We start from the raw sequence: 22,683 nt of genomic DNA, 5'->3' as shown, positions 1-22,683 counted from the left end.
AAAGAAATAATAAGAGTGGGAGAATTTTGTTAAATGTATTACAGTAAAAATGACAGAATGTAGTTACTGACTGGATGACGACTGGGCTCTCACAAACCACGGTCAATGGCTGCCCCTCTCCGCTGCCGCTTGGCCTGCTAATCTCTCTCCTGCCCACCCTTCAGGTCACTCTCATTTTTTAAACCAAAAAACTACTCCTCAATATTGGGTCTTTTCTTGCTTGCTTCTACCAAACATTCCTCTTTCCCCGTGTGTTCACAGGAAAAAACCTGCATGCACTACTTCTCACTCCTTCAAACAATTTTCTATCACATTTCCACCCATCCCATTCACTCCATCACACAGCAGTCAGAATGTAGCTCTCCTTCCCAGAAATCATTCTGTCAAAGGTCAACAATAAATAATCTCTTTGTTGCTAAATTCAAAGGTGCCTTTTCAGTTCTTATCTTACTTGAATTTTCAGTAGGTTTTGACCTTGTTAACAATTTCCTCCTAAGCATTTGCAAGCCAGGGCCTTTGCCCAATTGCTCACTCACTCAAAACCATTGCATCAAGCACTAGTTCACTTACGTTTACTGGGACCTGCTATATGGCAGGTGTCGTCTTAGGCACAAGGGATACAGAAACGCACAAAATAAAGCTCCCTTTTCGGTGCAGTGGAGAGAAAACTGATAAACACATAAATACGTCACATAATGATTTAAGTGTTGAAAAGTAATACAAATAACACCATGCTGATTAAAAGGACCCTACTCAAAAGAGTTTATACTGATTCCGTTTATGTTAAGTTCCACCAACTTAACATAGCTAATCTATAATCTATTGTGGAAAAACACTTGCAGGGAGGTACAGTGTTGCCTCCCTAAAAGCGGGAGTGGGGGTTGACTGAAAGGGGCCTGAGAGAACTTTCTAAGGTGATGATAACACTCTAATTTTGATAAAGGTTTGGGTTATTTCCACCTGTCGAAACTCATCAATGACATACTTAAGACTTACACATTTCTATGTAAACTTTACCTAAAAATCCATAAACAAATACTGACCTCTAGTGAATGACATGCAAGCTGAAGTTTTGAGGGGCAAAATGTACAACTACAACTTACTGAATTAGACTTAAACATTAGACAAATGGAGAGGTGCAGAGATATGCGATAAAGCAAAGAGAGTAAAATGTCAACTCTAGAACTTGGTGATAGACAGATACACAGGTGTTCACTGTAAAATTCTTTATATTTTCCTGCATGTTTGTAAATTTTCTTAACAGAAGGTTGGAAAAAAATAAGGCAGGGGCTTGGGATAAGGACGGCGGGGGGGCCTGATTTGGCCAGAGGGAATCAGGAAAGACCTCTGGAATAAGGTAACATTTGGGCAGAGCCATGCACATATCTGAGGAATAACATTCCACACGGAAGTGAGAGCAAATGCAAAGGGCTTATGTCAGACCACGCTGGATAACCCTCCAGGCTAGAACAGGCTCCCTTCAGAACGCTCGTAATTCTGGGCACCAGTGAAATAAGTCACCAAAGAGATAAAATACAGGAACTAAGAAAGATTTCTGAGGAAAGAGGGAAGATGATGTAGATTTGCAAACTGCTAAGGTGGTTACAGAAGCCAAGTACTGCCTAAGCCAGAAGAACCAACCTTGGCCCCACTCTCGCATTCCACCTCCCACAGCTAATTCCCACAACCCATCGTAACATCAGCCCAGAAGACTAGCATCCACCTTGGGGCAGTCTATTTTAATTTCTTACTCAGGTTAGTTGCTTCTAACCTTTTAGTAAGAATACATCTTATATAAACATATCTGTTTGTCCTAGGCTGCTATTCACCTACAGATTTTATACACACAAAAACATACCGGAAAAACAAACTGCCAGGAAAAAATGCTTACTTAACACACTCCAGGTTTCCAATCTGGTCAATACTGATTTACTTTATTATGCTTTCAAGTGCTGGTCACAATCTATTAACAGGCTGCAACTTGTGATTTGAAAATCACTCATCTAGATTCCTCACTCATGTAGATTCCTACAAACTTCTCTTCATGCAAAGTTCACATACAGTGGCTACAAGCACACAGAAGCATTTACCTGGCCCCACAGAATTAAGTTTATGTACTTATCATTTTAAACAGGAATGTGCCCACTTTTCTCATTTACAAAAGCCTGGTCTGTTTTGTTCTGCTTTGTCTCCTTAACTCCTCATCTGTCTGTACCACTTCTAGAATAATCTTTAAATGCAAATATGACTGTGCCACTCTCCTGCTTAAAATTCCTGTACGTTTATCCATGGTTTCCGGGGGCCGGAGTGGAGGAGGGTGGAGGGGGCAGGACTCCAAAGCTTCAGCAGGTATACAAAACTCTTCGGAGGGCTGTTTATTCTTCAGTATTACACAGCTTGCTTCCTCGAATGCTCAACTCAAGCTGTAACAAAATACCACTTCCTGAGGTCAGCTTATTCATGTATGGGTATCAGAGAGCTGAACATGCAGATAGTTCCCCTAAAAATGAAATCTTGCACCACATGTGCCTTCTTTGCTGCTTTGCTAACGCCTACTCCTCTTTTAGAAACCACTGAAGGGTCATCTCTTCCAGAAAGTATTCTTTGATCTCAGTATCACAGGATATCCTATTAACCCCCTCTACACATGCTCCGCTCCCTCCACAGCACCCTAAACTTGGACCTCTAGCTTAGCTTTAATTAAATTGTACAGTCAATGACTATTTACTTACTTTTATCTCCCATCAGATCAGAGGTTCTTGACAGTATGGAAAGCTTCTTACATATCAATGTCATAAGGGCAGACACGTGAGACTAAGATAAATGACTAATGATAAGTTGTCAAAGAGAAGACAAAGGAACAATGAGAGGTTTTTGAGAGCAAGGAAAGATACTTCATGGCCAAAAATGCTTGCAGGAAACAGTGGAGATTTCCAGTAAGTGGATAAAAATAAGCTCAGAGAAAGGTCTGGCCTGCACATATAAATTTAACAGTTAAAACGATGGGAGAATGCAAGACTCAAGAGAAGCACCCATTCAGGAGCAGACCAAAGCCTGAAACCACAATCAGGCAACAGGCAAAGTTCTATAATCCAATAAAGAGCACCGAGAAAAACAGCTCAGAAAGTCAGAAAGGGTTGCGGGCACAGCAGCTGTGATGGGAGAATGAGGGCACGGAGGCAGAGACCACCAGAGGCACCGTTTTCACAGCTGCGAGAGGAGACAGTTCTAACGGCTGTAGGAGGTAGGACTGTGTACACTGTCCTGGATACAGGACACTGCATCCACCAGGGGTCCCCAACTCTAGGGCCATGGACTGGTCTCAGTCCCTGGCCTGTCAGGAACTGGGGCGTGCAGCAGAGCAGGGTGGCAGGGAGTGGCGGTGGAGAGGAAGGATCTTCATCTGTATTCAGGGCTGCTTCCCACAGCTCACGTTACCACCTGCAAGCTGCCTCCTGTCAGATCAGCAGCAGCACTCGATTCTCAAAGGAGCTCAAAACATATTAAGTGAATATGGGAGAGATGACCAAATGGAATACACAGAATATTCTTTAAAGAAAATCATAGGAAGCTGAATTATTACCATGGAAAATTAAAAGATGAAGAATTATTCCCTGGTAGCTCAGCTGGTAAAGAGTCTGACTGCAATACAGGAGACCCCAGTTCGATTCCTGGGTTGGGAAGATCCCCTGGAAAAGGGAAAGGCTACCCACTCCAGTATTCTGGCCTGAAGAATTTCATGGACTGTATAGTCCATGGGGTCGAAGAGAAGGGACACAACTGAGTGACTTTCACTGTCAATGAAAACCTGAGTTCGTAACAGTGCTTCTCAGCAGGCTTATTAGATCCTTCCCAGCACTGAGTATAAACTGAGAAAAAAAGATGGCTACTTGCTTCAAGCTTAGCCTGGGGAGGCAACAGTAAAGAAAGCTAGAGAACTGAGGCTATTATAGAGTGTGTCAGGGTCACTCTTCTCTAAAAGTAAGCCAAGAATCAAATCAACAGTCTTGCAAATTAATATAAGGTTTTTTCCTCTTCCTGTCATGTAGCACATGCTATAACTATAACTAGCAATTGTTCTTAGTTTTTAAAAAATACTTGGTTTGTAGCAAATAAATTGTATGAATTAGATTCCAACTTAGATTTCAAATAACTGAAAGGAAAAATTTCATATACATATTCAGCACTCAGGTTATTACCAAAAAGTTGCAATTAAATGTAAGTCACAAATCTTTAAAAAAAATAAATAAATAACATACCCTGATGGCAGCGTTTCTGTGTTGGCACCTCCAGACTGCTGCCGGACAGGTTCCACACATCCGTCGGGCTGTCTTAATTTGGCTGCTTCAAAAGCAGAGCTACTTGCAGAACTGGAGGTGGAAGGATCTAATGTACTTTGAGCTTCAGATCCAAAGGCTGCACTGTTAGAGACAATACATTCATTGTTTTCCGAGGAGGTCAGTGTTTCTTGAACTGGAGGGTCTTCAACAGGAGTACTAGTGCAATTTGAAGACAAGGCGGGTTCTCCAGATCCTATTGCAGTACCCGTGCTGGAAGCATTATCAGTCGGTACAGATGAGGGTGAGTCTCCATTAACTGAAAAGGGAAAATCAGTAAGATGATCTGTTGAGAAACGACCAAGCGCCCAATTAACTCATCAACTGTGTTTATTTAGAGCCTAATTCACACCAAGCAGCGTATTAGGTACTGATGGAAATAAGACAGATAATACTTTTTGTGGCTCGTATTTTTGAGATGAATGTTAAATAATAAAAACATAAGAATATATATGTAACAATAACCCAAACTTAAGCAAAGAGAAATCAACATGAACAAACATTTTTCCTCCACACAATAAATTCTGAATATCTACATGGGTTATATAAAAACTTCAAAATGACCCCATTCAATCTCCCTTTTCCTATGCAAATACAGCTAATATCAAAAGAATTCTTGTCAAATATAAAGTGGCATTAACTCTTAAGACAGTACTGTAGGGGACTGCAGAAAGATCCAGGAATTCATTCCACACTTGCTGGAGAAATAACCCAGCATTGAGATCCACTGACATAATTTAAAAATTCTTTCATTTTAAATGTAATCGATCCATTCAACTACATGTCACTATAAGAGAAAGTCAAATTAAAACTGGGAAGGGAATAGATTATTGAAGAAAACCTATTAGAAAATTACACAGCAAAGTTCTAATTGAAACAGAGGAAGGAGACATAATTAAGAGTAATGGAACGGTCAGGTAGATTTTTAAAGAAAGAGATGTAAACAGTGGGAAGAAGAGAAATGAGTACTATTAAAATGAATCAAACTGTAGGAGCAAAACAGAACCAATCAAGTTCTGTACCAACTACAGGGGAGAGCAACTTTGGGGAAAATATCAATAACAAAACATAAGAAATAAAAATGCACAGTGCTACCTGTACTCAACACTTAGAAAACATGAAGAAAAGAGAATGTGTTCAGAGAGAGTAAATTCTGGTCTCTTATATGATATTCAGAATTCATGGAATATATGATGTCTAAAAGTGAACTTTTTCATTTAACTTTCAATCTTGAACAATGTAGAAATTGATTTCCAAAAAAAAGAAAAGATTAGCAACAGTCTTTGGAAAGCAAAATAACACTAAATGGAAAAAGAGGAATATTTGAGACAAGATAATCCAGCCCAATAAGAAAGAATCATAAACCCTTATCATACTAAAACATAACACATGCTAACAAAGTGTTAAAAACAGAAGCGGAAAATTAATTATTAAACAGCAGCTCTTAGTTGTTCAAGGCAAACCCTTCTCTCCCACAACAATTCAGCTCCTCCAAGTGCTCTCAGCTCTTCTCTCCATCTGCACCACCGCCCCCCTCATTGTTCCTTGTTCGCTGCAACAGCGTCCTAACTGGTCTGCTTGCTTCCTCTCTGGTCCAACTCCAACCCGTTCTCCAAACAGCAGCCAAAGTAATCTCTTTAAAGCATACAAAAGATCTTTTCACTCCCTAATTAAACACACCTATTGCACCCAGAGTAAATTCCAAGTTCTTTACCATGGCTCATGACAAAGACTCCACATAAGTCTGCCCCACAGCTCCACCTGACTTCTCACAGGGGTCTCCCTTCCACCTTGTGAGCAGAGCCAACTCCCTCCCCTCAGGGACGTGCTCTGGCCGCTGCGCTGGCCTCAGAAGAGCTCCTGCTTCTTATCACGCAGCGGGCAGGCTCAACCACTCCTTCAGAAAGGCAGCGCTCAGGCACCTTATTTAATTCTTCACCTGCCCCACCCTCAGCCCAGGCTGCCTACTAGACTGTTTTCCTTCTCATATTCTGAAACTGTTTTTATTTTTCCTTTAGTTCAAAACCCAACACTTTGTCAGACTTGTTCCACTTGTGTATTCTCAACAGTTACAATGCACCTGGCATATGAAAACAATAAATGTTAAGTAAGGACAAATCACAGAAGAAGTAAACATATCTCTCTCAAAGCTAGGCAGAAAAAAAGAACATTAGTAGAAACATTAATTAAGTACATGAAGGATTGAATGACATAGTCAATAAACCTGTTCTAAATAACAGCATTAGAGAAGGAGTTCTGAGTTTTCATTACATACATATTCCATCCAAACAATCTAGGCATTTTAAGAAAAAAAAGTGACACGTAAAGGACCAAAGGAAAATTCCAATTTTACAATCAGGAGGTGAAACCGATCATAATTCAAGTAAACTAGAAACAAAACAAAATACAACTTACTGAAATGTTTACTGAAAGTCTGGCAGATTCTGGTAAAACATTTTTTAAGGATCATGTTATTTAATTCCCACAGAACAATGCTATGAGGAAGATACTACCCATTTTACTAGTAAGAAGATGGATGCTTACATGTCTATAAAAATGATAGTTCTCCCCCACCTGCAGCCAGTTTAGCTTAGAAGATTTTTTTATAAAACCCTAAATAATTATTAAGTTAAAGAAAAATGATAGTTATGAAATTACAAACTTTAAGGAAATTAATGGCATGAAAATACTTGTATGAAATATTTGACATGGCAAAGAGGTTTCCAAGGGTATAAGAACAATGGCACCCCTCTCCAGTACTCTTGCCTGGAAAATCCCACGGACAGAGGAGCCTGGTAGGCTGCAGTCCACGGGGTCGCGAAGAGTCGGACACGACTGAGCGACTTCACTTTCACTTTTCACTTTCATGCACTGGAGGAGGAAATGGCAACCCATTCCAGTGTTCTTGCCTGGAGAATCCCAGGGACGGCAGAGCCTGGTGGACTGCCGTCTGTGGGGTCTCACAGAGTTGGACATGACTGAAGCGACTTAGCAGCAGCAGCAAGAACGAACAGCCATAAATGAGCTTAGCATTCAATTCCAGACCCAGGGGAAAATGGTAGAAGGAAAGGAATTATAAGAAAAATATAACAGATCAGAATTTCCTAACCTGATTAGAATCTGTAGGATATTATAGAAAGTATAGATCTCACTTTCCATTCTAGAATTACTGAATCTCCTAGGGAATCTCTGGGATCTGTATTTTTAGCAAATGCTTCAGATGAATTCTTACAAGTAAGGTTGGAAAAACTATGAAATAGTGTCTTAGCAAATTTTATAAAGAAAAATATAGTTTGAATAGCATTTGGAATACCATGTACAACTTTATATCAGTAAGTCTAAAATATTAACTAAACTAACTCAAGAGAAAGAAAAATTGATCAATCAGAGTAGAAATGTAAAAGGGGATAAAAGATCGAACAGTATCCCTCCAAAAGTCAACAGATTCAGTTTTTGAGCCTTCAAGGAACAGATTGCCCCCGTGTTCTCTGAAATGTTAACAGTACATTGGTGGCAAAAAAGAAAAAGGAGTTTCTTAATTTATTCTTCAAGAGTAATATAACCCTGAAACTGAAACTGAATAAATTAAATGGGTCAATAATAGGAAATTATGTTAGGAAAACATATTTAACAGGTTAAAAGTTAAAAGCTACATGTTAATTTTCAATACAAATCAAAAAGGATCAAAAAATATTGATAAAACTGTTGATAAGAGGAATCTAGGAAAATTCAAAAATAATCTAGATTATCCACCAGAAACCAAGAGTAAGCATGATATATTAATGGTAAAACATTAGAAGAATTTCTATCAAGATCAGGAACAAATTTTAAAATCAGAACAAAACAAGGAAGATCACAATTACCACTCCATTTCAATACTATGGCTTAAGTACGAAAATGCATTAAGACAAAAGAGAAGTGAAAAATACCAGATATAAAATGGTAAAACTCACTGAGAGAGATAAGAGTACTTATTTATATCACAAGAGAATCAACTGAAAAAAAAATTAGAACCAATTATTAATTTGACCAAAACATTTCAGCACCATGATCAGATAGATTCAAGTTCAACATCAAGATTACACTCAAGACCTATCTGAAGAAAAAGAAAAAACATTTCTAAAAGGTTTAAAGCATAGATTGGAGACAGAATTCTCTCTGAATGAGAAGATTCAGTGTTGCTTCAAAATTTAAAAAGTAAACTATCCTCCAAATGCACAACTTCTCGTTCGCTGGCGGTGGAAATGCACAGGGCACAGCCGTTTTGGGTGTCAGTGTGGCACTGGCAGCTTCTTACAAAAGGAATAACAGTCTTATCATAAGATCCCGAAGTGACAGTCCTCAACCCAGCTCAGCTGAAAACTTAGGTCCACACCAAAGCCTGCACGTGACTATTTACATCAGCTTTATTCATAATTGCGAAAAACTATAAACCTCCACAATGCTTGGTTGTGGACAAAGCATAGGTGAACAGATAGACACTCTATGGTACATCCAAACAATTGAATATTTATTATTCAGCAACAAACATAAAAGAGATATCATGCCACGAAAATCCACAGAAAAGCCTTAAATTCATCAGGTCAGTTCAGTCGCTCAGTCATGTCCAACTCTTTGTGATCCCATGGACCACAGCACACCAGGCCTCCCTGTCCATCACCAACTCCCGGAGTTTACTCAAACTCATGTCCATTGAGTCGGTGATGCCATCCAACCATCTCATCCTCTGTCGTCCCTTTTTCTTCCTGTCTTCAATCTTTCCCAACATCAGGGCCTTTTCAAATGAGTCAGCTCTTTGCATCAGGTGGACAAAAGTATTGGAATTTCAGCTTCAACATTAGTCCTTCCAATGAACACTCAGGACTGATCTCCTTCAGAATGGACTGGTTGGATGTCCTTGCAGTCCAAGGGACTCTCAAGAGTCTTCTCCAACACCACAGTTCAAAAGCATCAATTCTTTGGCACTCAGCTTAAATTCATATTTCTAAGTAAAAGAAGCCAATCTGAAATGGCTACATATGACACTGTGAAAAAGGCCAAACTAGAGAGACAGTAAAGGATCCGTGGCTGCTAGGAGTGTGGGAAAGGAGACGAATGACTGGAGCACAGTGACTGTTAAGGTGAAATACTTCTGAATGATACTGTGATGGTCAGCACATGGCAATATGCATTTCTCAAATCTCACTGAACCCAGGCAATACCAAGAGGAACCTTAACATAAACTGTGTGCTTTCATTAATCATAATGCATTTATACTGGTTCATTAATTACATTAATAAAAAATATGCCACAGTAATGCAAGATGTTAATAGCAGGGCAAGTTCTCAGTGGGGTACCGGGAGCATGCATTTGATTAGAGGGATGACTATTCATATATATCAATGGTTCTCAACAGGACATCCACTGAAGAAATTTAGCAATGTCTGAAGACATGTCTGGTTGTTACAACTAGGGGAATGGGTGGGTGTTACTGGCGTCTAGTGGGTACAGGCCAGAAAGGCTGCTACGATCCTAAAATGCACAGGACAGCCACCCACAACTGAGAATTATCTAGCCCAAAATGTCAAAGAGTGCCAAAGCTGAGAAACTCTGATTAATGCATATATAATCAGCAACCAGGCAGCGTTCAGTCTATTGTAGTTGCAAAATACATACCTCTTTAACAAATGATACAAGGATGACTGAATGGATAAACTTGACAATAAAGACGATGAGAAACAAGGAGGCAGGCAGGGAGGGAGGGATCATAGGTTCCCTCCTCAGGAAAGAACAAAAAATTGTACGGAGGCAAATAATTAAAATCCCATGTGACAGCAATGACAGTAGACGCTTATGCAAAGCATTTCCTTCTCTACAGATGTGAGATCACACCCTCTGACTTGGTTTCTTAATGAGTGTATCTAAAGCCTGACTTTATGAATTATGACTTTTGATTTAGGAGGCAGATCTCCCTCACTTCAGGTTTTATCTCTGAGAAGTAAATTTCCCATGGACTTTATGATATGTACATCTCATAGTACCATGCATTGTCCTCTAATGGTTCAGCCAAATAAAGCAGGAAAAGGAGGGAATATTGAAGTACCTAGTATCATTTCTGCCCCTTTTAAAAAGTATGACGTGAAAAACTGCTTGTATATATATATATATATACACACACACACATATATATACACTAAATTTCTTTACAATTCACACCTGAAAGTGGCTATGGCTTTAAAGGAGGTGGAGCACACGGAAGCCTTTGGTGATGATGCAGTTCCGTGTATTGATTGCAGTGCTAGTTACGTGAAGCCATACATGACAAAACTGCACGCACGTTTGCACACGTGCACGCACGCACACACACACACACACACTCTATCTCTCTCTCTCTCTGCAGGTATAACCGGTGAAATGGGGACTGTATCAATGTCAAGTTCCTCATTTTCATACAGTACTATAGTTATACAAGACATTAACATTCAGGGAGGCCAATGAAGGGAACACGGGACCTCCCTGTACATTTCCTGGTAACTTTTTGTGAATCTGTATTTCAAAATAAAAAACTAAAAGCAAAAGTCTAATAAATTTGTGAAATCGGTTAGTTCTGCCTTACTACACTGAGCTCTGTTTTATTAATAAAACAATAATTATACATTAGAAAAAGTCATTTCTTCTAGAAGCTAAGGGCAAGGGGGAAAAGTAAAGAAGAAAATCATATTTTTCTTAAATACCTCTGTCTTAGAAACATGGTAGATGTTTTAAATTTATCTCATTTAACCTTTGAAACAATCCCGTAAGGTATTATTAAGTATTTGTATCATTTTATAAGTGGAGAACCTAAATTTTTAGAATGCTAAATTTGTCCAAGATCACATGCTTATACGCTGAGTACATCATGTGAAATGCCTGGCTGGATGAATCACCAGCTGGAATCAAGACTGCTGGAAGACGTATCAACAACCTCAGACATGCAGATGATACCACCCTCATGGGAGAAAGAGAAGAGGAACAAAAGAGACTCTTGAAGAAGGTGAAAGAGGAGAGGGCAAAAGCTGGTTTAAAACTCAATATTCAAAAAACTAAGATTGTGGCATTGGGTTCCATCACTTTATGGCAAATAGGTGGGGGAAAAAATGCAAACAGTGATGGGCTTTCTTTTCTTGGGCTCCAAAAACACTGCAGACAGTGACTACAGCCATGAAATTAAAAGATACTTGCTCCTTGGGAAAAAAGCTATGACAACCCTAGACAGGGTATTAAAAAGCAAAGACATTACTTTGCCAACAAAGGTCCATATAGAAAAAGCAAAGCTATGGTTTTCCTAGTAGTTATGTATGGATGTGAGAGTTGGACCATAAAGAAGGCTGAGTGCCGAAGAATTTGATGCTTCCAACTGTGGTGTTGGAAAAGACTCTTGAGAATCTCTTGGACAGCAAGGAGATCAAACCAGTCAATCTTAAAGGAGATCAGTCCTGAATATTCATTGGAAGGACTGATGATGATGCTGAAGCTCCAATATTCTGGCCACCTGATGTGAAGAGACGACTCGTTGGAAAAGACCTGATGCTGGGAACGACTGAAGGCAGGAGGAGAAGGGGACGACAGAGTATGAGATGGTTGGATGGCATTACCAACTCAATGGATGTGATTTTGAGCAAGCTTCGGGAAATAGTGAAGGACAGGGAGGCCTGGCATGCTGCAGTCCATGGGGCTGTAGAGTCAGACACGACTGAGCAACAGAATGACAACCCATGGTTAAAGTGTTCAATGACAGAGCTAGGACTGGAACGCAGTCCTGTTAGAAACCAAATCTAATCTTTTCAATCATGACTGCCTCCCACTTTAGTGTAAAGTATCAGTATTTACCAACTAAACTTAGCAAATGGATCTTCTTAAGACTCAAAAGAACAGGTTGGGGTGAGGGAAAACGCCCTCCCCTCCAAAGCCCTCATGTACAATACTGTCTTTGGTGAAAAGAAATCATTTATCTGCAGTTCCAGGACCACAACCCCTCATCTGAAACTCTTAGGGCCAAGTGTGTTTCAGAATTCATAACTTTGGAATGTAGAAAGGTAGTATGGCACATATATTATCTATTACACTAATATCAAGTCAGACTGGGGGCTAGACACTGTAGCTAAACACAGTATCATTTCTGGAGTGAAACAGGATACTCATACTAAGCAGAAAAAAATTATAAATACCTTCAAGTTAGTCCTAGTCATTTTGCTATCGAGTGAGTTTACCAAAAAACTTTTGGTTTTAAGGATTTTAGGATTTTGGAATCACAGGTAATGGATTAAAAACATGTAATATGTTACACACACAATATGCACACTCCACTCCATCACCACTCTAACAACGAAAACTGATTTTTAAAGTTCTTGACTACAGAAAAAAGAATCCTATTTTTACACCAACACCTTAAAGAAGACTACCCCTTGAAAAATATACCTGAATTCATCTTCCTACTGAGGGATGCCAGATCATACAGAAGACACTGATAAAGCGGTTTCTACCAACAGAGTAGATTCCAGAAGCCTTTCTAAACCAGCCAATGGAATGAGGGCAGTTGGATTGTTTTGTCATGTGTCAAAGAACATGCAAACAATCACTAAGTTGACTGGGGGAATATTATTTGAAGTTTATCAAAGGTATAAAAGATGAACAACCCAACACTGAGACACTACAGATATCACACACATCTAAATGAACAGGAGAGCGGGGAGGAGAGGACCACCGAGGTGGGTGTCAGGGACAGCTCCTCCACCAGCTGGGATCTCTGGGCCTCAGTTCCTTCAGGAGAAAAGCACTAGTGCCTATTTTCAGAGAGTTATCCTGAGAGCTGTATTGATCGGTGGGTATATGGTGTTTGCAACACGTGTAGCACAGATATTAGCTGTTATTCTGATCGTCTTAGGCTTCCTTGCAATTATGGAGAATGTCATGGGAATTATTTACAATGGCGCCTTCATTTCTAGTTCCTCGTGTGTGTTTTGCTTTCAACTTGAAATTTCAGGCAAGGATAAGACAAGAACGTGGAAGGCAAATCTGTTCCCAACAGAAGCAGTCTGTAAGTACAAAATTAGAAGCAGAATATAAACTGGAGATTCTACAATGAGAGGGAACTCAGAAAGTTCTCTCTTTTGCAACAACATCTGAATAAGCCCACAAGCCCAAACATGCAACTATCTAGTGGTCAATAGATACTTTGCCCAATCTATTCTAACAGCTAAATATTTTAGGAAGAAGAGCTAAATCTCCAAATTTCATACATTTTTAACTGGAAAGGTGATGACAAGTATGAAATAGAATGATTGTATAAGCCTTTCTAAAATGAGCATTCAAAATTCTTATACTTCTCATGAAAAAAGAATAGACTCAGTAATTGGTCCTGATGTCTAATTACTTACAGAAATAACAGAATTGGATCTACCACTCTAATGAATCTAATGATAATCACATATAACAAATCAAGTCTGGTCACATAAGGGTATTTTTATTTTTACAACCTCTTCAGAGCGTTCTCAAGGGAGTTACCATACTTACAATCTAAATTTCCTTATGGGTGGATACCTAGTTTGTGTGTCATTTTTGGTATGAGTAAATATAGGTAACTATTTGATAATCTACAGATCTATAGGTCAAATGCCCTGGATTTATGTTTTATTATTAAGAACTCTAGTACTAATATAAACCTTTTTTCTATGGGTGATTATTTGGTGGTAACCCATATACATGGGAGAAGGCAATGGCACCCCACTCCAGTACTCTTGCCTGGAAAGTCCCATAGACGGAGGACCCTGGTGGGCCGCAGTCCATGGGGTCGCTAAGAGTCGGACACGACTGAGCGACTTCACTTTCACTTTTCACTTTCATGCATTGGAGAAGGAAATGGCAACCCACTCCAGTATTCTTGCCTGGAGAATCCCAGGGACGGGGAAGCCTGGTGGGCTGCCGTCTATGGGGTCGCACAGAGTCGGACACGACTGAAGCAACTTAGCAGCAGCAGCAGCAGTATATACATGGGTGGTCCTTCCCACACTTATTTTCCCAGACTATTTTTTAAAACTATAAATTTAACTTAGGACCCATAATATAAGCAGAGTTCTATGAAACACTACTGTATTTACTCTCTTGGAATTAGCAAGGATGCTGATCACATTATGATGCTTTTTCATACAGATCCATAAGATGGAACATCAGGCATAAAAGCTGGTGTTCAAATTTTTTGTTTTGGGAGGGGCTTTTTGGCTGCACCTTGAAGCTTGTGGGATCTTAGTCCCCCAAATAATTAAACCTCAGCCTGGCTCTGGCAGTGAACGTGTCGAATCCTAACCACTGGACCACCAGGGAATTCCCAATGGGAATTGTTTTAACTGGTCTGTTTTTAATTTGTTCCTTTATCCCTTTGCTAATAAATCTGAGACAAACGTTCTGACTAGAAAGCATACCAGAATCAGAAAACAAATGATCCTGTTCACTCATTTCAGCCTGGTAATCTGTGTTTATTTTCTCTCATTTTCCAGACACCTTAAATTAATAATGAAAGCATCAACTTATTGTGAGGACTTAGGATGTTTAAGCCTATCTTTTTTATAAAAAAAGAGGAGCATTAATAAATTACATTTGCAGAAAACCATGTCAGTTCCCACATTTACAAAAACTCACAACATGCACACAGTAAATATTTCCCCAACCTTCAGTATAAATATACAACAGTCTTCTCTATAAACCCATCCCCATCTATTTTCATATAATTACTTCTTTACATGTTTCTACTTTTGAATAATCCCATAAATAGATGAGGGAAAGAATACAGGCTCTGGGATCGAAAGACAGGATGCCAATTCTAGCCTCAAGACATACACTAGTAATCTTATGATGTTTGCGTTTCAAGAAATTCAACTGAAAGAGGTAATTTATAAAGATCGAACAAAAAATGATGTATGACTATTACAGCTGAATCCACTGAAAAACAGGATTACAGAAAAAATTCTTCCATAGACAGTCCTTCTATAATCGTAGAACACTTCTCCTTAGAAAATATAAAACTTTCAGAGTGCTGTATCACCTCACAATACATTTTTTTACTAAGTTACATGCCAAGCAGTAAACATCTGTCTGGCAAAAGAGAAGCATTTAACCAAAATGGTTAAAGGAATCATTCATCACTAACAACAAATCAATGAATTCCCTAAAGTGCTTTTAGAAATACATTCTACATTATAAATAGTATTTTTTTTTTGTAGCATAAAGCCTAAGATTGACTATCATGCAAGTACTTGTACTTGCTTAGTGAAATGTGCTATTATAATGTACTTTTGGAATATCTTCCTAAATAATCTAGGAAAATCAAATTATGAAAAAAAAAATTCAGGTGGTGTAATCTTCAAACTCCTTTTATAAAACTGAAGATTAAGACAGATTGTACAATAAGAAAAGTATATGTACAGATACATAAAATTTGGTTTTCATTTAAATAATGTGTCATAAGTAACCATGCTTACCAGTGTCATTGGCAGGCTCAGATGTGAGTGGTTTTGGAGCTGGTGTGTTTTTGGGTCTGGCAGCAACCTGAGATGGAGATGGTGTGTTGTCCCCATTAACTACATATGAACAGCATGAGTTTTGTACTACAGTGTTTGTAGGTACACAATTATCTATCCCGTTAGTATCTTCAGCAGCCAATCTCCAAAAAAACAAACAAAAAAGATATCTTACTTCAAGGAATTAAAAACAATCATATAACTTTTCATCAAAAGTTAAGCAAAATGATAGGTATAAAGAGTAATGAACAAGAGATATCTTGATTATGTTTTTAAAACATTTTATTTTTTACATTTTATTACATACTTAAAAGTTTAAATTGGAGAAGGCAATGGCACCCCACTCCAGTACTCTTGCCTGGTAAATCCCATGGACGGAGGAGCCTGGTGGGCTGCAGTCCAGGTGTCGCGAAGAGTCGGGCACGACTGAGTGACTTCCCTTCACTTTTCACTTTCATGCATTGGAGAAGGAAATGGCAACCCACTCCAGTGTTCTTGCCTGGAAAATCCCAGGGACAGGGGAGCCTGGTAGGCTGCAGTCCAGATGTCACTAAGAGTCAGACATGACTGAGCCACTTCACTTTCACTTTTCACTTTCATGCACTGGAGAAGGAAATGGCAACCCACTCCAGTGTTCTTGCCTGGAGGATCCCAGGGACGGGGGAGCCTGGTGGGCTGCGGTCTATGGGGTCACACAGAGTCGGACACGACTGAAGTGACTTAGCAGCAGCAGCACAAGTTTAAATTACTTTCAGTTCTAAGTGTATCCACACAGTAAACGTATATTGAGATATATAATCATACTGTCAAAAGTACCTCAAAGCAATGATCAAATTGTATATTTTAAATATTTAAGTTTAAGAATATTAGATTTATTTTTAAAATGTCTGGAAATATTTTCAAAAAGGTCATGAAACTTATAAAAATCAATTCCAAACTGTTGAGTACTGAAAAGACCAAAAACGTCTTACGATATTGATCACAAGCTATTACCAGCACTAAAATAATGAGTACATGATCTGCTGCTGCTGCTGCTAAGTCGCTTTAGTCGTGTCCAACTCGGTGCGACCCCATAGACAGCAGCCCACCAGGCTCCCCCGTCTCTGGGATTCTCCAGGCAGGAACACTGGAGTGGGTTGCCATTTCCTTCTCCAATACATGAAAGTGAAAAGTGAAAGTGAAGTCACTCAGTCGTGTCCAACTCTCAGCGACCCCATGGACTGCAGCCCACCAGGCTTCTCCATCTATGGGACTTTCCAGGCAAGAGTACTGGAGTGGGGTGCCACTGCCTTCTCCACATGATCATCAGAGAAAGCTAAATACTATATTCCAGAGTTAGAAGAATTTACAGTGTATTCATTACTGGAAATAAATAAATATGTCTACAATTACAAAATCAAGCATTTTAAGTCTTATTGGCATAGAGTTAGGCAGTATCACATAAGTAACCAGGAGAACCTTCCCAAATACACTGGTAACCCTATATGTCTTCTCCACAGAGCAGCCTTAATTTTTTTTTCTTAATTTAAAAAAATAAATAAATCAGAGCACATCTCAGTCCTGCCCCACCTCATCTATCTCTCTGATCTATTTCTCTCCAAGCTGTTCCTTGCCTACCTTGCAATAGATATATTAGTATATCAATTTTATACGAAAATCATGCCAAAGAGTCTTCAAATGTTTATTACAAACTATTAGATACAGGGAGTAAAATTATAATGACTTACAAGATTATCAAAGAAAGGTTAAATATATTCTAGAGTTAGAAGAATCTGCAGAGCAAAAGGGCTTCTCCAATGGCTCAGTGGTAAAGAATCTGCCTGCAATGCAGGAGATGTAACAGACATGGTTTTGATCCCTGCGTTGGCAAGATTCCCTGGAGGAGGAAACGGCAACCCACTCCAGTACTCTTGTCTGAAAAATCCCATGGGCAAGGGAGTCTGGTGGGCTACAGTTTACAGGGTCACAAAGAGTCAGACAGGACTGAGCACACACAAGCACGCGCACAGAACAAAAACTAACTAGAAAGAATCAGTGTCCTTGTTCTACTTGCTATTTCCTCTGGAATGTTCTTCTCTCAAATCTCTGTATGGATGGCACATTTTTGGCCTTTTAATTGTAGCTTGAATGGCACTTCCACAGAGATGATTCCGTGACATTTCTCTTTATAAAGGGTTCCTTTACATTACTGCCCCCTGTCCTGTGTTTCGATGACTTCATAGATCTTATCACTATCTCCAATTAGCTAATTTCTTTCCCCACTTGTCTACTATCTACCTCTATCCTGCCAGAATGAAAATTCCACAGGAACAGGACTAGTGTTCTTAGTGCTTGGACTAATGCCTGGCACCAAACAGGCACTCAGTAAGCACCTGGACAAATTAACAACACTTTTCCTTGTCACCCACATATTTGGAATAAGATGTGTTCAGGAATTTGGGGCAGGTAAAGCTTTGAAAGGGCTTCCCAGGGGGACAGGTGGTAAAGAACCCGCCTGCCCATGCAAGAGACCTAAAAGACTTGGGTTCGATCCCTGGGTCGGGAAGATCTCCTGGAAAGAGGGTATGGCAACCCACTCCAGTATTCTTGCCTAGAGAATCCCCATGGACAGAGGAGGCAGGCAGGCTACAGTCCATAGCACACAGAGTCAGACACAACTGAACCAACTTAGCAGGCACACAAAGCTTTGAAATTTCTCTCAAGTGAATCTGCTTTGTACACCCTTCCCTAAGCCACTCAGCAAGGATCAGTGACCTGGGAGACATAGTAAAAGAATGCAACTCAAGTTTTCCTGGTGCTGTAGGACTAATCTTTAATTCAAAATGTACTGCTATGTAATAGGTAACATTAATCTTTAGGTTTGTAGTGATTCAGGCTCCTTTAACCATCTAAAATTTCATTTCAAAAATTATAATTTTTGATACATATATATACACACACACACACACACACACACACACACACACACACATACACATACACACTAGAGCATTTTAATCTACCTAATTGCTGTATCCTTTCAGTTTGATTCCCGGGTCGGGAAGACCCGCTGGAGAAGGCATAGGCTACCCACGCCAGTATTCTTGGGCTTCCCTTCTGGCTCAGCTGGTAAAGAATCCACCTGCAATGTGGGAGACCTGAGTTCGATCCTTGGGTTGGGAAGATCCCCTGGAGCAAGGAAAAGGCTACCCACTCCAGTACTGTGGCCTATAGAATCCCATGGACTGTATAGTCCATGGGGCCGCAAAGAGTCGGACACAACTGAATGACTTTTCACTTTTGAATTTTCTCTATGTGAATAATCATGTGGATACTAAATAAATACATTTATTTAAGCCAAATATATATTCAGAAGACATACTGATCTGTTCAAAGGCTCTGTGAAGATCATTTAACAGCAATTTAGTAGCAATATCAGTAACTGTAGATTTATATAAAAGTCACACTTTGTCTCATATACCAGCATGATTTTTCAAATGTATTTCACAGCAATGTACTTTCACATATTCATTCCATTATAATTGATCTATTACATGCTTTTATTCTAATTCACATTATTTCAAACAGAAAGTCTCTATTAACTGTCATCAAATGTGAATCTATGGGAGTTGCTGAGATGGCAGGGTGACCTCTAAGAAGAGACCACAATTAGTGCAATATCTATCTTCTAGTGGTTACAGATCAGTAACAGTAATCAGGAAGCTGCCAACTCAGACAGCAGTGAGATAACCATTTTTCCACATCACCTGACTCTATTTACTGATAAAATATGCCTAAATACAGATTTTTAAGAGCCATTTCCAATAAAAAATAAAAAAGAATGAAGTTCTAATACTTCCTACAGCATGGATGAATCATATGCTAAGTAAAAGTCAGTGACAGAAGGTCATATATTGTATGACACCGTTTACAAGAAATGGCCAGAAAAGGCAAATTCACTGAGACAGAAGGTGAGTGGCTGGCAGGAGCTGGGAAAAAAGAGGGGTGGAGAGAGAATACCCCTGGGTACAGTGTCTTTTTGAGGGTGAAGACAATGTTCTGAAATGAGACACTGGTGACGGTTACTCAACTCTGCTAAGCTAAAAACCACTGAGATATACACTTTATTCCAATAATATATCTTGTTACAGCTGTGGTTTTTTTTTTAAACCACTTTGATAAGAATTCAACCAAATAATACATTTAGATATAAGCTTTTAAAGTCTATGGCAAACTCTAAACGAAGGTTAGAAACTTCATATATGGGAAATGTGGTGTTACTTTGCCACAAACGCCAAAATAAAACACTCTACCTGGTGGTCGTCCTTGCTGAAGGCTCTCTGTCTTCATGTAAGGCATCACCATTTTGCTGTACTTCTACTGAAGGACAAAAGAGACAGACACTAGGTTTTTTACATACTTCTTGATTTTTTTTTTTCCCCTTCAAATTTTAATAACCCAAAGTTAGCTTACTGGCTGGAGATGAGCTGCCGTTTGTTATATTTTCTTGCTCAATCACCAGTCCATCAAGCACAACTGTTAATTCACCAGTTTGCACGACACCATTCTTGGTTTCCAAGCAAAGTTTTAATTGTTCTTTCACTCTTTCCACTAAGGGAGGGGGGGAAAAGAAAAACTAATTTAAAAGCTTTTGTTATGTATAAAAACATGTTTCAGAAATCAAAACTATATATCAAGAATGACTCTTATTTAGTGCTTGATGGCTACATGTGAAAGGAATTATTTGTGTTTTTATCTGTAGGCCCTTCTATACCACACCAGGATCACTTCCTTTCACATCTAGATGAGGAACTCCTTTCCTTTCACCACATACTTTCGGAATCATCTCTAATTGTCCCTTTACACAGTATAACGTTCAGAGAAAATACAAACCAATCTAGATAACAAGCTCAATAATGTCCCAAACTTGCTCTATGGCCCATAGTACAAGGTAAGACTTGTGGTTAAGGCAAAATGTCTGCAGGAGACTCAAGAGGGTTCCTTATTTCAGTTCAGGGACTTCTAGCTGTATTTTAAGTAGTCAAATTACTTAAAGCCTCAGCTTCCTCATCACAAAATGGAGATCATAAAAGCATCAAAGGATCCCATGGATGGAGAAGCCTGGAAGGCTGCAGTCCATGGGGTCGCTAAGAGTTGGACACGACTGAGCAACTTCACTTTCACTTTTCCCTTTCATGCACTGGAGAAGGAAATGGCCACCCACTCCAGTGTTCTTGCCTGGAGAATCCCAGGGACAGCAGAGCCTGGTGGGCTGCCGTCTGTGGGGTCGCACAGAGTCGGACACGACTGAAGCGACTTAGCAGCAGCAGCAGCAGCAGGAACTGTCATAAGGTCCAAATGCAAAGTCACAGAGAACATTCCACATCTGACACACAGTACATGCTTAAGAAATGGCAATAGTTTATTATTTCTTTTTCATATAAGGCCAAATATTGATTCTTACTATCGGGATATCTAATTCTTCCTAAATGCAAAGTTATTTTGCTTTAACTTCTGTCTCACAGAATATATATCAAAAGTATTAGTGATTCCTTTATTATTCAAAACAAGTCCAGCTACTTCAATCTGACCTTCATTTTTAAAATCCAAACATATTTTTTACTAGATTATATCCTTGACTTTGGTTCCTCTTACATTTAACAAGATTTTTTTCCCATTTACCAAATATCTAGCACATATACTTTAATTATCCAAGATAAGACAAACAAAAATCTGGAACCTCTAATCATTACACAGGAATTCTTTGCAAAAAAGTTAAGGACCATGCAATAAAGAAAGCCTTGTAGAAGACCTACCCCAACCATCTTCACCCCCATAAACCACATTTCCATTTCAAATCACAAAATCAACATTAATAAAACAGAAAAACTAGAGGAAATTTTAAAGTACCAAGGAAAAAACCCAACCCTGCAAAAGCATAAATTTCAGTTGTATCTAGATTCTAACAAACTATATCTGAAGAAAGTTATTGACCACCATCCTATCTCATTCATCTGCAATTTGGGGGCTTAGCTCTCATTCTTAAAATATTTAGCTAAGGAGATTCTTAATAGCCTTTCACTCCATAATGGCCTATGTGTGAAAAGAATCTAGAAAAGAGTGGATAGATGTATATGTCTTCACTTTGCTGTACACCTGAAACTAACAGCACTGTAAATCAACTGTACCTCAGTAACATTTTTTTAAAAAAGCCTTTTGAAATCCCTTTAAAGTGAGTCTCTTGATGGAAAACACTCTTTTTTAAAGAAAATGTATTTATTTTTTATTGAAGGATACTTGCTTTATAGAATTTTGCTTTCTATCAAACCTCAACATGAATCAGCCATAAAGGGAAGTCGCTCAGTCGCGTCCGACTCTTTGCGACCCCATGGACTGTAGCCCACCAGGCTCCTCCATCCATGGGATTCTCCAGGCAAGAGTACTGGAGTGGGTTGCCATTTCCTTCTCCAGGGGGATGTTCCCGACCCAGGGATCGAACCCGGGTCTCTTGCATTGTAGGCAGACGCTTTACCATCTGAGCCACCAAAACCTCACTATTTAACATTAAAAATTATGACTCTCCTTGAATGGAATGATCAACACTTAAATCACTATACTAAATGGTAAAGGTGAACACTCCTCTCTGAAATAAAAATCTTTTACAAAGCAATACCAAAAGCATAAGACAACTTCCAGTTACTACCAAAGACTGAAAGAATAATTCACCACCTGATTAAAGTACACATGCTGAAGATACAAACACTAGTTGAAGTATAGTCTTAAATACACATACAAAACCAGCCATAGGTATACATATATCCCTCCCTCTTATACCT

At 39.2% G+C, this 22,683-nt stretch overlaps 1 protein-coding gene across 2 annotated transcripts in view; it reads right to left on the bottom strand.

The window, feature by feature from the left end:
- WWP1 (WW domain containing E3 ubiquitin protein ligase 1) overlaps positions 1–22,683 on the bottom strand; it is a 114,852-nt gene that overhangs the window by 48,283 nt on the left and 43,886 nt on the right. For both annotated transcript variants that reach the window (XM_010846230.1, XM_010846231.1), the window contains exons 5-8: positions 20,321–20,458; positions 20,161–20,227; positions 15,830–16,011; positions 4,260–4,596 (exon numbers count right to left, since the gene is read on the bottom strand). In XM_010846230.1, the coding sequence (XP_010844532.1) occupies positions 4,260–4,596; positions 15,830–16,011; positions 20,161–20,227; positions 20,321–20,458 (724 nt within the window). The remainder of the gene's footprint in view (positions 1–4,259; positions 4,597–15,829; positions 16,012–20,160; positions 20,228–20,320; positions 20,459–22,683) is intronic.

Source organism: Bison bison, unplaced genomic scaffold (genome assembly GCF_000754665.1).
Source record: "Bison bison bison isolate TAMUID 2011002044 unplaced genomic scaffold, Bison_UMD1.0 scf7180017864233, whole genome shotgun sequence".
Taxonomy (NCBI): Eukaryota; Metazoa; Chordata; class Mammalia; order Artiodactyla; family Bovidae; genus Bison; species Bison bison.
This window is presented reverse-complemented; position numbering and strand designations above follow the sequence as displayed.